Source organism: Pseudorca crassidens, chromosome 17 (assembly GCF_039906515.1).
Source record: "Pseudorca crassidens isolate mPseCra1 chromosome 17, mPseCra1.hap1, whole genome shotgun sequence".
Taxonomy (NCBI): Eukaryota; Metazoa; Chordata; class Mammalia; order Artiodactyla; family Delphinidae; genus Pseudorca; species Pseudorca crassidens.
In genome coordinates, this window is record NC_090312.1 from 70,591,789 (window position 1) to 70,614,883 (window position 23,095).

Genomic DNA, 23,095 nt, shown 5'->3' on the forward strand with positions numbered 1-23,095 from the left:
AGGTGCAGCAGCCTTATAGATCTTTATCCATAGCTGTAGGCTTTACAAAAACAATGATTCTTCACTCTCTCAGTGCAAACACATTTTTAGGACTAATTGAAAAAAAAAAAGGTACAGAAGGACACATTCTCCAATAGGAGGAAGTTGTTTTAATCTTTTCAATGCCTGTTTGAGACCACCCTGATCTAGTCCATTAAATTATTATTTTTAACGCCCTTTAAGCTCATTTGGGTTTAAATTTGTATTAAGTACCCAAAGGGTGATTAGAAGAAGCTCAGTTCTTGAGTCCAGTTATAACTTTAGTTTCCCAAAATGCAATAACTCTGCATCTGGAGCGGGAAGGAGAAAGCCCTCCATTGACAGCTCTCCAGGACAGCTCTGCTCTTACAAAGTCTGGCAAATCGAGAGGGCTCCCTAATTCTCCACGCCCCGATCCTGAGGTCAGAGAATTGGGCTCCGTTGTACAATCGCAACTAACAATATGATTGCACTTCTACTGAGAGCTGTTTATGTGTTCCAAGTTTGAAACTTAAGCTGAAGTACAAATCTCTCCTAAACTCAAGTATGGTTAGTTTCGATAATTACTAAAATCCAGTGTTTGAGAGTGAAGAAAATGGTTAAAGTAAGTGTTTCGGCTTATAAGTTCAGGTGCCAAGATAATTTTTAAATTTTTTTCAAATAATGAATTCTTGTAAATAACTTTCTAAATTCTAGTAATTCTCAGTAAATCATTCTGTAGGTATGTGTTATTTGCAAATAAAAATGCCTAATGTGGCTTATTTTTATAAAAACAAATTGGATTGGGGGAAGGGGGACCTGTTGATCCAGAGCTGCCTTTTTTCTATTTTTGATGGCAACCATTGCCTCATAGCAAATACTGTTTGGAGTTATTGTAACGATCTGACGAAAAGAAAGTTTGCCAGAATTTGTATGGTGAAAAAATGAATCGGAGGTCCTCCCACCAAACCAGGGTTTTCCTCCTTGCTCACTTTCCACTTCTGTGGAAGAGAACAGGGAAAGAGCATAAAAAAGTATTCCAGAAAAAGACTTCTTATATGCGAGACATAATTTAAACTGCCCCAAGGAGCTGGATAACTGTGATACTTTTTTCTTCTCTAACCACAGACATTTCATTTGGGTCCTAAACGTTGTCCCTGGGACATGCTTAAAAGTTTTGCCCCTGCTTTGTGTTCTGTTTGACTGGAGACAAAGAATGCTTGGAGAACGCTAGGAAAGCTTGGAGTGAAATGAGTGTGAATGAGAAAAGGAAAGAGAGTGTCTTCCGTGGCATCTCTGGCGCCCAGAACCTGGCATGGGGGACAGCAGTGTGGGCCTGCCTGGCCCATCAGGAGAATGCCCTGGACCCTCACTGGGAAGGAGGCAACTGAGGATGCAGAAGAAAGAAGCGTTATCTTAATCGCATGTCCTATGGGCCAGGGAACAAGTAGAAGGGAACCTCTAATTCTTCCTAGTGGAATCCATGAGGCCTGCATAAAGAAGATGGCTTTTCAGCTGAACTTGAAAGAGAAGATTTTCCTGAGGAAGTGCGATTTGAGTAACCTTTGCTGGAAGGTTCTTGTGATTTGGACATTGTTCTTGCTTTAGAAGAGTCGCATCTGTGGGAGAGAAAAACATGAGAAAGTTACAAAAGTTAAGATTAGGATACAGTAATGAGTCCAGAATGACCAAGAGCCTCCATCTTTCTTATTTAGAAGAACTTGGGGTAGATTTGGAGAAAATATAATTTGGTTGTAATAGAGTTTCAGTAGTTATAGAATACTGTTACAGAATATCCTTTGATTGGTAAAAGGAAATAATTTATACTTTAAATTTCATTGCAAATACTTACCTGTAAAAGGGGGTCCAATTTCTTATTTCATTCACTTTAGGCATTTTTCGTGCCACTTAGCATAGAGTAGCTTTACCTCATTTTATGCAATATGCTTCCTGAAGATAAGCATGTTAACAATTTGTATGTTTTAATTTGCATCCTGGAGAGCCTGGTTATTTAAAAGAATCTCTGGTTTGCTTGTTGTTTTTGTTTTCTTCCAGTGGCACGGCCGGGTCTCCTTCCCTCCCTCCCTGCCTCCCTCTCCCTTTCCTCCTTTCTGCCTTTTGGTAAACTTAGTAAAATCTGATGTGTTAATGAAAGGAAACTTGGAAAATGCAAACATTAAATTATACCCACAGTGCTTGTTGAAACAATTTAACTGCTAATACATTGGTGAATTCTAATTTTTTTCTATAAATTAATTTTTCTCTTTAACTGTAATTCACCATCAGCTTAGATTGTTTCATAAGCATTTACATGGTATTAAATTCAACCTATAATATCTTACATTTATTAAATAAGCCCTTACTAGATGCCAATCATTGTTCTATGCGCTTACATTTCATGCTCTCAACAAACTTATAAAAGTATGTATTAGTATTTCTACAGTTTTAGAAATGAGGAAACTTAGGTCCAATAGGGTTAATTAGCATAATTAGCACAACTAATATGTGGTATTCTGGGCATTCCAAACCTGAGTTGACACCAGAGGATGTGCTCTTAGCCATTGCATTGTACGACTTTTCCTGAATTTTGTTTTAATGGTTGCATAATAAAGAAATTCTATTATGGATCTTAGAGTTCTGTTAGAAAGGTGTCACTCTATCAAGAGAGAACTTTCCTGACCACCCAGGTAAAATGGCACTCCTCACCCCCATCTGTTGACACGTTGTACTATCCTAGCCCTACATATATATTTTTTTATATAGCTCTGATCACTACCTGATATGGTAAATTTTATTTGTTTCACTGTTTCTCTTATGGACAAAAGACTTGGTCTGTTTCGTTCATTGCCGTATCCCCCAATTCCTAGAACCATGCATGGCATGTAATACATATTCAGTTAAACTTATTGAAGGATTTCATGATCTATGCTTTCAGGTTAGCTTTGCATAAATTCTCATTTTCATAATCAACTTTCATTGGGGCTGAAAGGTTGGAACTGACCACATGATCTGCATTTCCCTCTGTAAATCACAAGAATGCTAGGCTCCAAGTGCCCCAGGCTGGTGGGCAATGCAGAACACCCCACACTTCTGCACAGCAGGAACGTTGCATGCCTACCAAGAGCCGGCTTCTTGTCCAGACTGGTTTATGCTAGTTGTGCTTGTTATTGTAATCACATAATTTTATTAAATATTATGTAACTGATTGTGAGTGTGAAAAGGTACATACGTTTCTATAAAAACTAAGATGAATGGTTTGAAAAACTCAGATGGACCAAAATTGCTTCGAAATAGGTATACGCAACACATCTGTAAAAGACTGGGAAAAAATAATGAAAATCTATACCTCATAAGCACTTATAAGAACTCTAAGTGTCTGTGAGTTCTAGCTCTATTTTATTTTATTATTATTTTTATTTATTTATTTATTATTTTTGGCTGTGTTGGGTCTTCGTTGCTGCGCGCGGGCTTTCTCTAGTTGCAGCAGACGGGGGCTACTCTGCATTGTGGTGGCTTCTCTTTGTTGTGGAGCATGGGCTCTAGGCACACGGGCTTCAGTAGTTGTGGCTCGCAGGCTTAGTTGGTTCGCGGCATGTGGGATCTTCCCAGACCAGGGCTTGAACCTGTGTCGCCTGCATTGGCAGGCGGATTCTTAACCACTGCGCCACCAGGGAAGCCCCTAGCTCTATTTTAAATAAACAAAACTTGGAAATAGTAGACAGTGCCTTAATGATAGGTTTGATTTATGTGAGAAAGACAATATGAAACCCCAATGGAGACCGATACTCAAATATGTGATGTTTAAAGTTAAAACGAAATGATTTAACTAGTAGGTATCATTTTCTGTAATTGCTCTTGATGACTGCCTTTTAAAATTAACCAGTTACTACTTCTGATTCTGTAGGAAAAAGAAGGCTTTTACTATTTTGAATGAAACTCAGCATTCTTGGTGTGCCAGAGAAAATTCCTAGCTGGTTTTATTACTTCAGTAACTTCATAATAAATTCAGTAATAATGGTAATGTTTCATTTTTCTTCAGGGAATAATTGCTTATGAGCTGAGGCAGGATTTCCTTTCTGCAATAGAACATGAGCTTCAGCAGGACAGGGGCTTTGTCTGTTTTGTTCCTGGCTCTATCCATGTCTACAACAGTGCCTGGTGCATTAATTATTTATTGAATGGATAGATGAATGATGCTAGGCATTTTTTATAGTATTTTGAATTTTACAATGAAACTACTGTATTTTTGGCAAAAAGTACTTTTAAATTACATATTCAGTGTTTATCAAATTAAGTTAAAATATGCTGCTTTCTATAATTTACATAAGTTTACATTTCTCACTTCAGTGAAAGTAATTAAAGAATAGGAGCCTCAGTGCTCACGTTGCAGTGGTTAAGAATTGAGGAGGTGTTTGGATTCACTTATGAGCTCTAAAACTTCCTAACGATGTGGCCTCAGTCAGGTTACTGTAGCTCTTCTGTACCTCAGCTTCCTCATCTGTAAATTGGTGATAATCATAGATGGTTATGGGAACTAAAGGTCTACCTATGTGTAAAGTACCTAGAGAATACCTGCCAAGATGGTAAGCACTCAGTAAATGATAGCCGTTATGATTACACTCGAGCGTGACTCCTGACCTGTCAGTTATTATCTGAGCAATTTGAGCAAATTACTTATGGAAACAGGTCAGAGAGGTTAGATAATCTGTAAAGGGTGAGGGTGTGCGTGCGTGTGTGTGTGTGTGTGTGTGTGTGTGTGTGTGTGTGAGAGAGAGAGAGAGAGAGGTGTGTATGTGTACATGCACATATATAAAAAACATTAAAATGTAGGTTTTTAAACAAGAAAAGTGCTTAACGCTTAATAAGTAATAAGTGTTAGCAAAAAAACAGCAAACAACATATTATACTGTGGGAGAAGATTCTCATTTATTTACTTAAAAACTTTTTACAACTGGAATAATCAAAAATACTTTTTACATAGGTATAGACTGTCTTGCCCTGGACATTTCTGTAAGTTTTTCTCATAAATGAGGAAGGCTTTTTTGAAATCTCAAGTTTAAAATGGGTTTCAGAATTAAGACAGAGAATTGAGTTTTAATCTGGAGAAGTTTATGAAACTCTAACACAAGCACTACATTGTGGTTCTTAGTTGGATGACTTCTTTCCAGAATGCCAAGCCTTTGGTGAAAAATGGTTTTCCAGATATTTAATAGGGACTAAGTACACCCTGCTTGAAGGGGCGAGAAGTGCTTACATTATTGCAAGGAATGCAGTTCTTCCCCTGGTGTTTCCTCATCTGAGGCCTTGTTAAAACCTAGTCTTGCTATTCCTGGCTGGATTAGCACCGGCTGACGTCGTTGGGTGTAGAAGCAGCCCAGTGACTGGCTATATTAAGGAACTTAGCCTGTGAGAATTCAGAAAGTGGAAACCATCTTATGCCACTGATGTCAGACTAGACGTTTCCTCCCCCACCCCCCGCCCGTTGGTAATGATAGTTTAGAACAGCTCTCTGCTACTGACATATCCTGCACCGAATTTTGCTAAGATAAGACTTTCAGAGAGGATTTTTCCTTCTTTACGAGAGATGGAGATTATGGAAATGTTACAGCAAAATATTTGTGTAACCAGCGAAAATGAATTTAGCCATTTATTTGATTATTGCAGCATGTGTTAAAGAGTGGCTGCCGCCCATTTGCAGCCTAATGTGTTTATTACAGTCTTCCCAATGGCATCTTGAAGTGTCTTTTAGCTAAAAAATTCATGAGGATTATTGGCTTTCAGTCAGAAAATGGAATATGTCTTCTATTTACTGTCTAATATACCACTTTAAGGCTATTATACAAAAGTAAATCTGAGAGTGGGGCATATTGAAAAGGAAGGAATTTTTAGCTTAAACATTTGTCTCTACGCAGTTATTATGTTCCCGTGGAGTGAGAAACAGCATAAGAGAAGGTAGGTGTTGAAGCCATTTTACTTGGAGAAGAAGAGATGCAGTTGTAGTCTGTGGTATTTTCTGAAATCCTGTATCCAACTGGAAACTGTTAGTGTTTTATTTTGGAAAAATCATCTCCTAATAATAGTATGTGTTTGACTTACTGAAGTTAATTTAAAAAACCACGTGTACAGTAAGTTGCTCAAAAGTAGTGAAGTTTAACTGAGAATTTGTTTCCGATAAGATGCCCTTTATTCTGGATTTGTATGAAGGGAATCTCCTAAAACTTTGCAACTTAACTCTTGTCACTCTATGAATTAATGTGCAGTTTTATGAAAATACACACTGTAATGTGTGGGGTAAACTAAAATTTTATCGTATGAAAAGCAAGGAACAAAATAGTATCATGTAAAGATGAAGTTAAAAGTGTTCCTATGATCCAGTAAAAAGTAACACTTCGGGGAAAATAATATATGGTTTTACTAACAAAAATTTACTTTTGAAATATTGAATAGCCTCTTCTATCACTGTATTAATGCATTACTTGTCTTGCCAGTGGGAAGAAAGAGTTTTTTTTTTCTGTGTGCTCTCATTCCTGCATTCAGTAAATCTTCAAAGTTCTGCTTACGTTGTGTTTGTATGTGTGATGCTCTTTGTTTGCTTGTTTGGATGAATCAACGATACGTCCTTGCATACAATCTGTATACTTACTACATGGAAGGTTTTTTTAACTCTTGCCAAGAGTTGGGGTCTTGCCAAAATATTGTTTGCTTTGGGTAGTTTTGTTTAGTTGACACTGTTTAGAAAGTGGTTTTTCCCCTCCCTTGTCTTCACTGCTGTATCCTCTAACTGACGTCCAAGGATTGGCCCACTCCCTATTTTCTACCTTTCTCGGGCATCTACATCCTAAAAGCACGTTGTGTATATTTTAAAAGTAGATACTGTGTGTTTTTAGGCTTATCAGAGTCTGACCCAGAAATTTTGCCTCTGTAACATAAAGGGATCCTCCTGGAACACAGTATATTCTGAGGGAGAAATTGTTTACAGTTTAGAATGAACAGATGTTTTTACTTGTGATAAAGAAATAATGCATGCATCTAACTTTTGAGGTGGACTTCTGAGCGATGGAGGACCCTAAAAGATTATCCTTTCATAATCAATTTAATAGAATAGAAATGGAAAAGTGCTTAAGTGAAGATGTATGTACACTTTTAATATTACTTGAGTATTTCTTAGTCTTGCAAAGTTTGTGAAGAATCAGACCACAGAGTACACAACAGTGTCATCTGTCTCTTGTAAAGAGAGTTCTGGAAGAGCCTGGAAGGCCTTAGAAAGTATAGAGGCATTTCTGGTCTCATATCAAGAGCTGGATGATTTATCAGGCAGCTCCTCCTCACATAGGTGTTGATAAGAAAAGTTGTTCCAACAGCTTTGTATGTCATTTCATTATAAATTTCATCTCAAAGTGAGGTGAGGAATTTCAGAGCAGGCCTAACTTTTTAAAAATATTTCTTGAAACTGGCAATAGAGATCTGATGTTTGATCACTTATTATGTTTGGAGTTCAGCAACAGCATTATCCTTATTTCTTCTTTAGCTGAATTTGTTCAGCATATAAAAGATCTGACAGCCTTACAGGCCTTGTTTGGAAGATGGCCAATACTGATAAACGATAAAATGTACATTATCATTTACATAAATTCTGGATGATTAACTAATTTTAATGGCATGAGGCTGTATTGTGAGCAACAGCTTTGTTACCTTGTAGGCTACATCGGTGAATTTCATGCAAGAAGAGTGCATTTTTTAGCTGTATTCAGGGTTAACATTTTGTTTTGCTTTCTGTCATTATGCTAAGGATTTAACTGGCATTATTCACACATGTACCCGCCCAGAATATTGCTAATTTAAGAAAATCAAACATCAGTTCTTGTGGCTGTAAATCTTTCCTCTAACTGTCTAGTTCGTACAAGTTGATATCAGAGGATGTGAGGGAAGATGTGCTGTCACAGTGAAAGCAGAGCTATTGTTTGGTTCTAGATAACAAGAATGGACAAATTGGAACTTCTTTTCCAGTCTTGTCCTTTCACACACACTCCGCGCTCCACCCAGCATCTGATAGAAACTGGCTTGTTCTCTATGACTGTCATTTCCCATCACATATGACCCAGGAGTTTACTTGTGTCATTTTCAGTTTTTGTGATTTACATTGAACTCTTCAGAATTCAGAGTGAAATGCTCCAGAACGTTAATTTCATGTGAATGTTGAAAACATGCAGACCTTTTAAGAAACTATTAGTTTAGCCCTGCTCACAAAATAAAATGTCTAAACCTTCAATGCTGCCCTTCTGTATTCTCCATCTCCTTCCTTTTCACTGCAAATTAATATGTAACATTGATCTACAAAAATCCATTAAAACTCATCTATCTATACAGTTTTTTTTTTAATTAATTTTTATTGGAGTATAGTTGATTTACAATGTTGTGTTAGTTTCAGGTATACAGCAGAGTGAATCAGTTATACATATACCTATATTCACTCTTTTTTAGATTCTTTTCCCATATAGGTCATTACAGAGGATTGAGTAGAGTTCCTTGTGCTATACAGCAGGTCCTTATTAGTTATCTATTTTATATATAGTAGTGTGTATATGTCCATCCCAATCTCCTAGTCTATCCCTCCCCCCAGTTTATTTTATTTTCGATGATTTTTCTATGTGTACATGCACCCTGGAAGCCATAGATCTATCTGTCACTGGTTTTTATGTGTTACTTGGGTGGGAAAAAAATTGACTCCCCTAGCGCGCGCGCACGCACGCTCGGGCGTGAAATACTAACACTTGCTGCCAGCCGAGCCCCCACAGGGCGTTAAGAACATCAGTTAGAGCAGTCTAGGTTAGAGCCCCTCCGTTCTTCTCTTTGAGAACCTCACTGATGAGGTTCCTGTCATTTGTTTGGTTCATCCACTGAGGAGCAGGGCTTAAATCCACACGTCTGCTGTAACATCACATCTACTTCTGGCCCCGTGGCAGGCAGGAGGGAGGCGCCAGGAGCCGTCCACTGCCTGTCACCACCTTCCCCAGCCTCCTCCTCTCCCTGCTCCAGCACTAAATTCACTTTTTCCTTTTTTTCTCCGTCTGAGAGTCTGTCCTTTTTTTCCCTGGGAGATGAGCAGTGATTCAGACAGGGCATCGCCAGCCTGATGGCTGCGGCTGGCAGAGGGCATCCGCCTGTCCCCAACTTGGCCAGTGACTGCAGACCCCCCCCCCCACGCCCAGTCCTTTTTCTTCCCTTTGGTGGTTTAAAGTTTGGTTGGCAGTGTGTCCTGGCATCCATAGCCTAGGCAAGTTGCTCAGAAAAGAGGACGTATGGGGCAGGCACAGACGAACAAGCAGGAATTTTTGAAAAGCTGAAATTTTTAGGTTTTGAGGAAGTGTGTTTAAGGTACCATCACATAAAAATAAAAGGGGAAAGTTGGCGTTTAAATAACTTAGTTCAAGCAGAAAATAATGATTTTTTTAAAATATTTATTTATTTTATTTTTGGCCGCGTTGGGTCTTCGTTGCTGCGCGGGCTTTCTCTAGTTGTGGCGAGCGGGGGCTACTCTTTGTTGCGGTGTGCGGGCTTCTCATTGCGGTGGCCTCTCTTGTTGCGGAGCACAGGCTCTAGGTGCACGGGCTTCAGTAGTTGTGGCACGCGGGCTCTACAGCGCAGGCTCAGTAGTTGTGGCACACGGGCTTAGTTGCTCTGCGGCATGTGGGAACTTCCCGGACCAGGGCTCAAACCCGAGTCCCCTGCATTGGCAGGGGGATTCTTAACCACTGCGCCACCAGGGAAGCCCAATAATGAGTTTTAAAGCTACAAATGGAGTGGTTTGTGAACCAGACTTGGGTAGATACAAGTAAAACATGAAGAGTCTGCTCAAATGGTTTTAGTGTGCTTGGACCAGAACCCGGGCTCTCCTGCCTTCACGCCTCACTTCCATCCAGTCCCTTGTTGAAATGCATCAGCGCTGTCCCTTCATGCAGAGTTACAATTATTAGATATATGTTTTGGGAAAAATAAAAGTAGGTGATGCTGATGCTAATGTTAAACCCCAAACTGAGTATATACGACTTCAAGGAAAACAGTCACTTATTTTACTTGTCTGTTGAGAAGCTTTCTGAGCTTTCTGATAGTATTCAATACTATACTTTTTAATACTTTTGGTGGGGGGGGTGGCCATTTTTATCTACAGACTTATCACATATACCTACTATATAGGGTATTTTGTTACATTTCAGGGGCTATATTTTGATGATAAAAATTTACTTAATTTTTTTTGATTTATAGAAAGCTGCTTCCAGGGTGAAAATCCCCTAGGTTGTTTGTTGAGAGCTCACTCGCGTTCCTTCTTGGATCTCACCTGTTTTTCCTTGTTGGAGTTTTTCCTACATAAATTTCTCTCTCTCACCTTGTTTTCTTCCAGAGAGAGACATCCCTTCTCACGGTCCTTACACGCTGAGCCTGACGCACAGTGGCGGGCAGGCAGTCTTTGAATGAACAAATGATATTTAGGTGGGGGGGAAGGAGCCGAGCATGGGGGCCAGGCAGTCCGGATCTTGCTTCTCCCATCTGACCTGTGATTCCATGATTAGAGGAAGAATGGCTGTTTTGATGAGGCGATCCCTTGCCATAACTCAGTGGTTAAGAGTGTGTAAGCCTGTGTGTCAATCCCACTTCTGCCCTTTGCTGATCCACTCAACAGCCTTGTGCTATAGATGCTAATGATTATCCCCATTTTACAGAAGAGGTAATCGAGGCACGAGAGCTAACTTCTTCTTAAGGTCCCACAGCGAACCAACTGGTGGAGCTTGGATGTGTCCTGGCTTCTTTGCTCTCTTGCTTCTCATGGTCTGTCTTTGCTGATTAAATTATATCTGTAAGTCGCTTGGTGCAGCGTAAATGCTAAATGCACAGTAACGAGATACAGTTTATACCTATCAGCCCAGACTTGTGAGTACAGCACAGGACCTTGGGACGAGTTACATTGCTCCCAGCAGCAGGAAGCTCTGGCACTACCTTGCAGAGTTGTCCCCTCCTGATGTGACCTCTTGAATAGAATGTAATTGGCGCCACCTCCCTCAACTGATACAGTGTCTCTTCATCCTCCTTACACAGGATTCCTCAAAAAAACGTTTAACTCCTCTTCCCCGCCTGGAACAGAGTTGAGGCCAGAAAAAATGAGTGTAGTGAACCTGAGCGCCCAGATCCCAGCCTGGGGAGCGGCCGGGCTGTGCTGCCACCATTGGAACTGGGCGGTGCTCTCTTAGCCCACCTTCCTCTTTGTCCTTGCTCTCGATGAACCTGTTACTCTATGGCATCTTCTATAAGTTCTTGACCTTCTACTGATAAGGCACGTCCCTCTGATTTTTCCAGTCTGGAAAGGATGAAAAGCCACTGCAGGAAAAGAAGGAGGGCGAAGGTAGTTTTTGAAGCCTGGGGGACAGAAGACGGGGAAATGGCATAGAATTAGAACTCTAGGAGAGACTTGTAAATGCTGACTTAAACCTTTGGGGCTGTTGCTTTTCTTTTGCTGAGCAGTTATTAAGCACCTTAAGTAACACCGTCTTCCACTTCCTCAAAATCTTTTCTAGTCCCTTTGCTTAGTTCTTTTGGAACTTAAACCTCTGTCACTCTTGTTATTTGCATATTTAAATGTTATTTTGATGGCGCTCATCGTGACCAATGTGAACACACTGATTCTCTTATTATATGTCCTTTTATTTTCTTAGGGAAAGGAGCTCAGAGAGCAGGGGCCAGTAATTGGCCTCTTCCATTAGGGTCAGTAATGTTTCTGATCTTTTGAGTACATCTTAAGACCTTGGGAGATTGCAGCTAGAATCAGCTGAGGGAGGGAGGGAGGGTCAGGGGTGGCAGGATGTGAGAGAAAGCCACTGCTCAGGGAGGGAGCTGCCAGGAGAGAGGGCCCTGAGGAGGGAGCAGTGAGCAGCTGATGCAGGAGGAGACCCCAGGGAGATGCCAGGGAGGCAGGAAGATCCTCTGTTTGAGGGACATTGCTCGCCAGGACAGGGGTGTCAGAGCGCCCTGGTCGGATTTGGAAACATTCAGCTTTGTGGCGAGGCACTGCCTCTTCCCGGGGCTGTTCTTCATGGGTGAGTGATTGCAGCACAGACTTGACATTGGCCAACCCCAAACAGAGTCTGGGAGGAGCCCCTTATGGCACCTGTAGTTCCCACACAGTGCAAGAGCACTCCTGAAACTGGAGGCTGGCAGCAGAGACGCAAGACTAGCAGATTGTGTATAGTTCAGGGTGCTGCTGAAATACAACTCCTGTTCAAAGAGTGGGCCCATTGAGGTAGGCTTGTTTGTTTTTTAATTGTTTACCTTTACATTTGCTTAACTTAAGCACAGTTACAAAAAAAAACTATACATGCCTTTTCATTGGGAATTATACATGCACATAAGTCAAAACAGTGTGTTAATTGCTGCTGTCAAATTTCTGATTAAAGCCATAGCTTTTTTTTATTGTTGGTAAATTGATCATCAGCTCTCTTCACTTGTTTTCTCCTTGTTTTCTGTTTCAGTTGCTGATATGTGTTCAAGATGAGTGGGATGGGAGAAAATACCTCTGACCCATCCAGGGCAGAGACAAGAAAGCGTAAGGAATGTCCTGACCAACTTGGACCCAGGTTAGATTCTCACTGAGAACACAACCAGTATTGCCCATGAAAGCCACATGCATGAGCCTTTGATATTTTATCACACTGATTCCACACCTGATTCAGATGCTCTTTGGTTTTTCTCCCTAACTGTCAAGCCTTTGGACAGTTATGTATTATTTAGTTATGTATTATTTACATTTTAGATATGCTAATCGGTTACAGATTTTATTATTCTTTACAAGAAGAGGAAAGCTACATACTTCTGGGTCCCCTGTGTACTTTGACTCTTAAAACCAGTTTATTCTATATAATCTTGAACTTTTCACATTTTTACTCCTGTTTGCTTTCAGAATGTCATAATGACAAGATAACCCATAGTAAAAAAGTTTGCTGTTATATTTATACTGGCTTTTATTCTTTCTTTCTTTCTTTTTTTTTCTTTTTTTTTTGCGGTACACGGGCCTCTCACTGTTGTGGCCTCTCCCGGTGCGGAGCACAGGCTCCGGGCGTGCAGGCTCAGCAGCCATGGCTCACAGGTCCAGCCGCTCCGCGGCATGTGGGATCTTCCCAGACCGGGGCACGAACCCGTGTCCCCTGCATCGGCAGGCGGACTCTCAACCACTGCGCCACCAGGGAAGCCCTCTCTTTCTTTTTTTTTTATATTTAAGAGCAAGAAATGAAATGTTGAATCCCCTTGCTTTTGAATTGGTGATAAAGACTGTGGGTCTTCAGTGAATAAAACAAATAATTTTAAAACAAGTTGCATATCATATATTATGGGTGGAAGTATGAGTTGTTATAACCTCCATGCAGGGTAATTTAGCAGTATCTGTTAAAATTATAAATACATATCTTCTTTTGAACTATCAGTTCCATTCCTAGGAATTTTCCGTACTGCAAAAAAAAAAAAAAAAAAAAAAAAGGCCACCGTCTACACTGCAGCCCCCATCTCCTGTGTGTGGCCTGTAGGTTCTCTGGGCCTTCCTGGCCAGCCTCAGCCTTCTGTCTGTCAAACCGCCTTCAGGGCCCGGCAGTCCTGGCTGAGGAGGCCAGCTGGTTCATGGAGGCTGTTCTCTCACCAGTGCTCTGCTGGTTCTTGGGGTGAGCACAGCGCCTGCCTCCCCCGGGCCTTGGAGCACAGCCCCTCCTTCCCACCCATGTGTCATTTCGTTGGCATCTTTGGGGGGGCAGGGGTGATGGAGGGAGGTGAAGGGGGTAGAGAGGTTCAGAATGGGAACTTAGCTCTCCTGCGCATGGCAGCCATTGTCTCCCTTTCCCTGGAATTAATAGGGTGGAAGCCAGGAGTGAAGATGAGGCTTAGCAAAACCAATTCTGGTCGCTGCTCTACCAGTCACTCACTAGGTGATCTTGGACAACTCGTGCAACCACTATAAAGTGGAGAGATTGTGTTCTATCTTAGGTTTATTAGTACATGAGAATAAAGCTAATATTTAGAGGCAAACATATGAATGTCTACTACACATTACAAGATTTTATAAATTGGCATTACATACAAATAATTATATATTAAGAATACAGAGAGCTGCTGCATTAAACAACTTGCTTTTCTTATTTATTGTATTGTTTGAATGTCATCCAGTGGACTCTACCGTACTTGAGAAAAAAATTGTATGCTGTGATTACCAAAGGGAACTTTTGAGTTTGCTATTTCCTCAAATTCAGATGAGGAGATCTTGCCAGTTTTTATTTTTTCCCTCCCTTCCATTAACGTTCTCAAACTCAAGTCGAACTTGGACCATTTGTTTACGTTTTGCATGTCATTCAGCTTGGACAGTTAACAAAGACCCTGGGCCAGTTTCGCTTTTGTTTCTAGCTGTACTGTGGTTTTTAACGTTATCTTAAAAGGCCGTTGGGTTTGATTACGAACATCCTAAAGAAGTCTATGAAATCATAAAAATTTATTTTCATCATTTTGCTGTGCTTTATCAAAAATCATTGAAGTTTATTTATTCCTATTTTAACTAGATTAACTTCCCTTCTTTTATTAATCTTAAATAAATTTTTATAAGCGTGAGCTCCCTTATGTTTCTAAAACTCTTCTTTACTTATTGAACAATGAATTTGATACCTCTTTGTTACCAAGCGTTGCGTTAAGCACAGTGGTGAGCAAATCATCCTGTCCTTGTCCTTGTGAAGCTTACAAGTCCAGTGGGAGACATGAAACACATTGAACAAATGATCACACAGGTAAATATGTAATCACCAACTGGGGTAAGTTTGATTTCAGAAAAAAAAACATGCAACATTTAGGGCAGATTTGAGGGGTTTTTTCCACCAAAGTATTCCATGTTTCTATAAGTAACTTTTGTTTGCTCTCTTTATTTTAGAACTTGGTTAACATGCTTATCTTTTTCGTAATAGCCCCAAGAGGAGCACTGAGAAACGTAATCGTGAACAGGAAAATAAATATATTGAAGAACTTGCAGAGCTGATTTTTGCTAATTTTAACGATATAGACAACTTTAACTTCAAACCTGACAAATGTGCAATCTTAAAAGAAACTGTGAAGCAAATTCGTCAGATCAAAGAACAAGGTAAGAGGAGTGAATGAATATTTTGGAGAGTTTAGTTTCTCTTTTTCCATGTGTGAGAAGTCCCTTCAGAGTCCCTTTAATCCATTTCTTAGGTTTAAATTATTGATGAGAAGGTGATGTCACAGGGCAAGATGAATGCAGGTATCACTTGCAGTGGTTTATAAATAGGCTTTATATAAAATTCAACAATTCCCTGGAGACGGAGGGGGCCGAGGTGAGGCAGGGTGATGTAACTTTTCATCTAGTGAAACTCAGGTGTCCACTGATTCTCCTCCCCTGCCTTAGAATTGTTAACAGCTTACACAGCAAGTGACTGTCGTAGTTTGCAGGTAAGGAGCCAACCGAGGATGGAAACCAGAAGTAAGGGAGTGAAGCACCTCCTGCTTCAGCTCGTCAGCATATTGAAGTGTGAGCCTCAACTGGCCACGCCACTAAATTAGAGTTTCATATCCTGAGTGACAAGAGATAGATTGGAAAGGCTCAACCTCTAGATAGAATTCTTTTGTGAAGTTGAAACACAGAACATGACAGCTTTCTTCCTGGGGTTTTCTTTTCTTTCTTTCTTTTTTTTTTTTCCTGAGATCATTTTCTGCCTCTCTTCTTTGATATTTTTGCCTACAGAAAAAAAATTTTTAAAAATAATGTTCTAAAAATCACATTGGACTTTGTAGTGCCAAAAAAAATCTGTATTAGGCAGGTACGAACAGCGTCTTGGTGCCCAGGGCCAGTATATGCTCCTGAAGTCTTTATACACTGCTTTCCTTCAGGAGATAATAATCTCCTGTAATCTGTTTTTGAATGCATCCTCTTAGAGTTCATATCGTTTTTTTCTCTGCCTTTTATATAACATTTAAAAGAGGCAGATTTTAGAAAAATAATGTCTTTGTCTCTATAGCTATGTGCACCCAAAACTTTGCAAGTGTAGTTCTGTCTTCTAAGAACTGAAACGTATACACATAGCATCTACCATGCAGTTTGTAACACCAGCCCGCTCTGAAAGTCAGTATTTCCTGGTTTCTCCATCAAAATTATATCATCGTAACATTCAGCTTTCATGGACTTTCTACTCAGTTGCATGCCTCAGTCGCCTTCATCTCTTTCCTATTCCTTTTGTTCCTTTTGAGATTCACTAGTTATCAACAATTCAGTTTAATCTCAATTTGGTATCAGCAAATGGATAAAATCATATTCCTAAAATTTTTAGGAGAAATAACTGATTCAAGGTTACAGTGCTTTGAAGTTGCTGCATTTCTAGGTGCTGGTATCGTTGCAGTGGAGAAATCATTAAGCTTCTTGTTGCCCCTTTCTACAGATTTTGAATGATTCGATCCCACGTTAGGTAGAACTTTCACACTTGAAAACAGTTATATGTGTATGTATTTTACTATCAAGATCTTGCACAGGGTTTTACAGTTTTGCAAAACCTTGGTTATTCCGCCCTTCAAACCATAAAACACGTTAAGATGTGTCACGCTGGGACTCTGCCGTACTTTCTCTGTGGGTGTAATCAAGGCCGCCATACCACGACCACCCAAGAAGCAGCGACAATAAAAACCCTGTCACATCTCCCTCTTACAATATTGTTTCCATTAAGTTGAAAAGTAACGTGTTTTGAAAAGGGAAGCAGAAGTTAAAACCCAAATGAAAGTACAAGTATACTTTTAACTTCTCGACCAATCTAATATTTTAAGAATATTGCTTGTTTAATAAATTGTTTTTTAAAAAGAGAGAACAGGGACCTTAGAATCAAATCGGGTGGAGGCTAGGTATGAATCCTGGTTCTGTCTCTTACAGACTTTTTGAACCTGGACAAATTATTTTCTCTCTCTGCGACTCAGTTTCCTCACATAGAATTTAGCATTCACAACACCTAGGTTGCACGGTTGTTGAAGAAATTAGGAGCTACATAAATGCTCCCAGCAAGTACTCATCACAGTAAGCGTTTAGTACGTATTCAGTAAATATCTTTCCCCCATTCAGTAGGAAGGCACCTTTTTTCTTCACCTATGCTCAGATCTTCATACAGTGAGCTCTTCCTGCAGATGGAAAGCAGGGGAAATTCCAAAAGGTGGGGAAATGGTTATGAATAATATGCTCCCCTACAGGGTCATTTGAAGAAAGTCACATTTTTTTCTGGGGCCAGAGGACTCCACATCCACCAACAGCTCTGTGCGGCCACCTTGATTTCTCTCAGCAGCTGGCAGCCAGCTAAGGTTCAAGAGCAACACATAGGTCGGATCGGAACCCTTCCTTCTCCCTTTGTGTGTGTCCACCCACCCAACTGTCAGTCGGTGTAAATAGAATCCAACCATCATCTTAACAGCGTCATCCAAACTTAATTTGTATTGCAGTCGCAGGTATCAGGCGGAATAAAATCCTAACTGTCCTGAAGAGTTAAGCTGGATTGCGTGAGGTGCAACTAAAGGCTACACAGTCAGGAAAGCAGGCTCCTGTGAAAGGAACCCGCCAGCGTCCAAAGCTCAGGCAGCTCAGCCAGGCAGGATGGGCTCTTTCACTCGAGTCCGCTCGGTCATCAGCTGCTCCTCGCGTTTCCGTAGGCTTGGGAACTAAGGCAGGGAATGATGGATATTTTTAAATGGCCTAAAGGATGGGGTTTTGGAGGGGGGGTACCAGCTATCTAAATGATTAAACCTCCCTTGTCTGTAGCACTTTCTGAGACCTGTGTTTGGTAGACACTGGCTCTCCAAGAGCATCACACGGCCGTGCACCTTGTAGTAGCAGACCAAGTGCACACAGAGTCTGCAATTCAACCATAACACCAGCTTTTTGATATTGAAGTGGGGTGTTTCTTCCTATGTGGTATGATGCTGGTAAATGTGGAAAACATCTGGTGTCTGTAACTTACAAAGAATAGTCATAAGTAGTGAATAAACTTTTTTCCTAACTGGGAAGACTAATATTGTTTCTATTTCACAGAAGAATAATAAGTAATATGAAAAATACAGATGATTTAATTATGGATTAGTGAGTCCAGTTTCACACTCCTTAGCTAGAAACTTAAATTTAAAAATTCCTATGGAAAATACATGGCGATTCCTGTGCTCTTAAAAAATGAAATTGAAGCATAAAGTGACTGAAACGTGAGGGGAGTTCTAATGATTAATACATTTCTACTGCCCTCTTTAAGGTAGTATCTCTCCTCTATTACCCCAACACTTTTTGTTCTTTTTTCTAAAATAATAATCTAAAATGAATTGTATTGTTTGGAAAACATTTGTCACTTCATTTAAAGCCTCTTTAGTGCAGCATATTTTTTCATAAGATTTTTTTTCTTTATATTATTATTATCATTTATTTTTGGCTGCACTGGGTCTTTGTTGCTGCACGCAGGCTTTCTCTAGTTGGAGCAAACGGGGGCTACTCTTCGTTGTGGTGCGCGGGCTTCTCAGTGCGGTGGCTCGCGGGCACCAGAGCACAGGCTCGCAGCTGTGACGCACGGGCTTAGTTGTTCGGCGGCATGTGGGATCCTCCCGGACCAGGGCCTGAACCCGTGTCCCCTGCAATGGCAGGGGGGTTCCCAACCGCTGCACCACCAGGGAAGCCCAGTGCAGCATATTTGAGTATAGGCTGTACTTATCAGTCAGTGGAGAACTGGTTTCACCCTTTCGTTATTATTTTTCTGAACGTGAATAGCAATAAGAATGAAAAGGTATATTTCAAAAATTCGCATTGTTAAGGCTAGATTTGTGGGGGGGATTTCTTGTTGAATCAGGCAACCTAAAAGATCGTTCTGGTTTCTCATTGTGATTATTCTAATGATTTAATTTTGATTGTAGTGCCAGTATGAGAACATTGGGATTACAGATTGGTTCATACATGTAAATTTCCCCTACAATTGTGCATAGCATCAAAAAATAAGTATTTTAAGAGAGGGTGTGGGGCAGTGGTGTGCTGGAGTCAACTGGTTATCAAGCAACGAGAGCCAATTGTTAAATTTCAAGAATTTTATAAGCCACTTGATAAGCACAGCCATTATTAAAAATTGTTTAGATGTACAATTAAATTATATTTAAAAACACAAAGGTAAGGAAGACTAAAACTCATCATTTCCTAATTATTGTACTGCATTTTACTATTATCTTTGCTCTAGCGGCCTTTTGTGTCTTGTGTCTACATGATAGAAATACTAGGTAGTGGTGGTTACTGCGAATCTCTAATTAACATCTAATATTTTAACATTAGATAGACATTACGTGCACACATAAAAAATATTGTCCACTTCAGCAAAAAAGTCACTTACAAACTGACAATTGAATTTCTACGTTCCATATCTTCATCATGTATTTTCATTATTTCACTTTTGTCTTATTAACTTAAATGAAAATTTCAAACAACATTCATGTCAGAACTATATTCTTTCATCAGCTATAATTGTAAGTTAGCTACAAGACAAGAGTTTGGCAGAAATCAACAAACATTCTATTAGAATCAATTGGCTGTCTGGAATTTACAGTAAAGAGTGTTGTATGTTTTATTATCATTTGTAAATTATATACTCCACATACTTTGTACTAGTAAAATTTGTAATCAGCATTATGGTGCTTACTATTTTTTCCCCCAAGGAGCTGGTTTTTAAGCATTTCCCAGTATACCACTGGTGGGCATAGGAGATTGTCTTGTAAATGTAGGTGCGTCAAATTCATGAACTCATTATTTTAAAATTCAAGGGAATAGCAATGGAAACAACCTAATTCTAGCACATAAGAGTAAAATGTAGAGCCCATTAAGATTATATTTTTCCTTCCAGTTTTTTTCCCCCCATGTTAAATACATGAAGTTCTTGGGATGGAAATTCAATTATTCAAAGCTGACGCCTAGGTGTGAACTAATAGCTGTCACCAAGCAGAGTAAGCAGAAGGGCTGCGATATCAGATCCCTTCCAGGGGTAGGATATCTGTAAATCAGGCTTTGGGGTGATGCTTCCAGGCATTGTTTATGTTCCATGTGATGAAATCTTAGGGTGATGGCAGAGTCATCCATTGCCCTGGAAAGGGTAGGCGTGCCCTCGTAGATACAGCCATACTGAAGTCAGTGTCATGGATTGCTAGTCAAGTATTTATGACAGTACTAACTCTTGATCGGTTGGAGAATGAATAGGAGGAGACGGATGACATATGAATTCTAAGTTTGTTTAAAAAAAAAACAGAAAGAAAAATCGGTGGCCCTTTATACACTCCATATAGTTTAAATTTCAACTGTCAACTTCTTTTTTATCCTATTCTTCTAAAGGTGCTGACGATAATTAAATGGACAGTCAGGCAGCCGGATGTAAAAGTGGGCCGGCAGTGTAGACCGTGTAATGGACCACTGCGAGCACCAAACTCAATTGGCAGAATACGTTAATCAATCTAATGAGCTTATTAAGAGCATGAGGTTTATTTAAAGTCAGATGAACCCAGTCTCTCTCTTCACCACTGTAGGACAGTGTCTAAATTGCCCAACATCTCTGGGCCTTTACTTCCTAATCTGTAAAAAGGGGATGATAACGTCCACTACACATTGCTCGTGTGAAGACTGTGTTCATCGTGTTTATAAAGGGTTTAGTCTAGTGCTTGGCAGGTAAGAAGACTTACTCAACAGTAGTTATTACTCTTCTCGCCATGGTTTCTGACATCTGGACTTGGAGTCCTCATCCAAATGAATCTAGGTTTTCTTGCTAAGGATTCAATATTGATAAGGAAACAAGTCGTTTTCGGATGTTTTCTCTGTTACGGTTGTAAACGTTAATATTCTGACAATGTTGATTCTTTTTATTACAATACAGAAATAAGTAAACAGAGCTATCAAAACTATCCATTCAGGGCTTCGCTGGTGGCGCAGTGGTTCAGAGTCCGCCTGCCGATGCAGGGGACATGGGTTCGTGCCCCGGTCCGGGAAGATCCCACATGCCGCGGAGCGGCTGGGCCCGTGAGCCATGGCTGCTGAGCCTGTGCGTCCGGAGCCTGTGCTCCGCAACGGGAGAGGCCACAACAGTGAGGCCCGCGTACCGCAAAAAAAAAACAAAAAACTATCCATTCAGAGACAGAACTCAGAAATGTAGTGCTTGGGGAGTTCCCTTGTGGTCCAGTGGTTAGAACTTGGTGCTTTCACTGCCAGGGCCCAGGTTCAGTCCCCAGTCGGGTAACTAAGATCATCCCGCAAGCTGTATGGCGTGGCCAAAAAAAATGTGCTTGGTGTGACCCTGTCTGCACCCTTCCCCCGGCTCTGTTGCCCTTGCTGCACCCTGTAGGCTCCTTCTCGTCCCTGTTACCTGAGTGACATTTTTCAAGAACCTTGCTTTAAGGAGAACTAAAGAGGGCTAGAGTCACGGCAGTTTTCATTTCATCCTTACTTACATCAACACAGGAACGAATCCGGCCCTAGCTTATTCTTGAAGATTTGAAACTGTTACAGGGTTCCATGCATCTAGAGATAAAGCAAATTTTATTTCCTTGTTTGAGAATATCACCTGTGATCAGCAATATGTCCTTGACACTGCCGTTTTTAATGAAAATAAAATACTTTCCCACTGGTACGCATATAGTTCACTTTCATATTTTCATGTGGATTAATGGCTCATACTATTAATGAAATCCTTAAAGTGAGCAGGGTGGAATTCTTGCTTTCGTTCCTCCTAGGAGCCCCTTGGTATGGGGTTTTTTGGTTTTTGGTTTTTTTCCCTAAGTATATGGAAGTTTTTTTGTATTTAACAGCTTTCAGATGAAGAGGATTTAAATAATTTAATGTGCTCTAATGCTTTAGGATTTTAACAATTTATGACATGAGCTCTCATTTCAAGACTTAAACTGGCTTCCACACTCTAATAGAAGTTAGGCATCGCTTGCTTTCTTGTTCACCTTGTACTGTTAGGAAAAGAAATTCTGACACCCTGCTGTGTGTATTGATTTCATTCAAGAGCAAACATTCATTCCATAAAATTTTTACTGAGTAAATACTATATGCAGGGCATACTGTGTATTCACTAAGGGGGAAGGAATCCAGCAGTCAGTAAGTACTTGGTTCTTTTCCTTGAAGCGTTCACTCATTTGGAGGGAAGTCCGCTGGTACACAGGCAGCTGTGGAACACAGGGACAGTGGGAATAAGTGTAATTACCGATGTTAGTACAGGCTTCAAGGAGGACAGTAAAGTTGATGTGGGCCTTGCTATAAGTGTAAGATTTAATAGGTGAGAGAGTAGGGGCCGGGGGAAGGAGAGAGACATTCCAACAGGGAATAGAGGAACCCGAGCAAAGGCACAGGAGCCCTCCGTGGCACCGGTGTGTGCAAAGTCGAACTGTTCAGCTACAATAAGATGTGGTAAGATGGATTGAAGCATTTGGTTGGATTTGAGGCTGAAAAGGGCAGGTCAGAACCAAATGGGACAGTCAGCACAGGACCATAAGCAATTTTGAAATTTGGAGAAGGTGATATAAAATGAGAAACTCTTAACTATCTCCAGCAGAGTTCACTTGACGTCGCCTACTATGGTCTCCAGACTCTAGAGATACCCTGTACTAGGAAGGGGAGACTTTTTTTTTTTTTTTAAATGCGGCTGATTCCTGGGGGCGGGGAGTGGAAGGCACATAACTAAAGAAACAAGACGAAGAAGAAAAAAAAAACTAAGTGAAAACATGAGAACACTAAAATGTCTCATTCATCTGTAACAAGAAACAATACTTTATTTCAAAAGACTTTCATAGGACTTCCCTGGCGGTCCAGTGGTTAAGACTTCGCCTTCCAATGCAGGGGCTGCAGGTTCCATCCGCGGTCGGGGAGCTTAGATCCCACGTGCCTTGGAGCCAAAAAACCAAAACATAAAACAGAAGCAATGTTGTGACAAATTCAGTAAAGACTTTAAAATTGGTCCACATCAAAAAATGTTTAAAAAAAATAAAAAGCCTTTCATTTATTTTTATAACTTGTTGAGGGGACTTAAAAGGAGCAGGA

General features: G+C 40.4%; 1 protein-coding gene across 3 annotated transcripts in view; it reads left to right on the top strand.

Moving 5' to 3' along the window:
- Positions 1 to 23,095, top strand: part of NCOA2 (nuclear receptor coactivator 2) — a 272,056-nt gene that overhangs the window by 164,422 nt on the left and 84,539 nt on the right. For all 3 annotated transcript variants that reach the window (XM_067712088.1, XM_067712087.1, XM_067712086.1), the window contains exons 3-4: positions 12,516 to 12,620; positions 14,976 to 15,148. In XM_067712088.1, coding sequence (XP_067568189.1) covers positions 12,535 to 12,620; positions 14,976 to 15,148 — 259 coding nt within the window. In that variant the 5' untranslated portion in view covers positions 12,516 to 12,534. The remainder of the gene's footprint in view (positions 1 to 12,515; positions 12,621 to 14,975; positions 15,149 to 23,095) is intronic.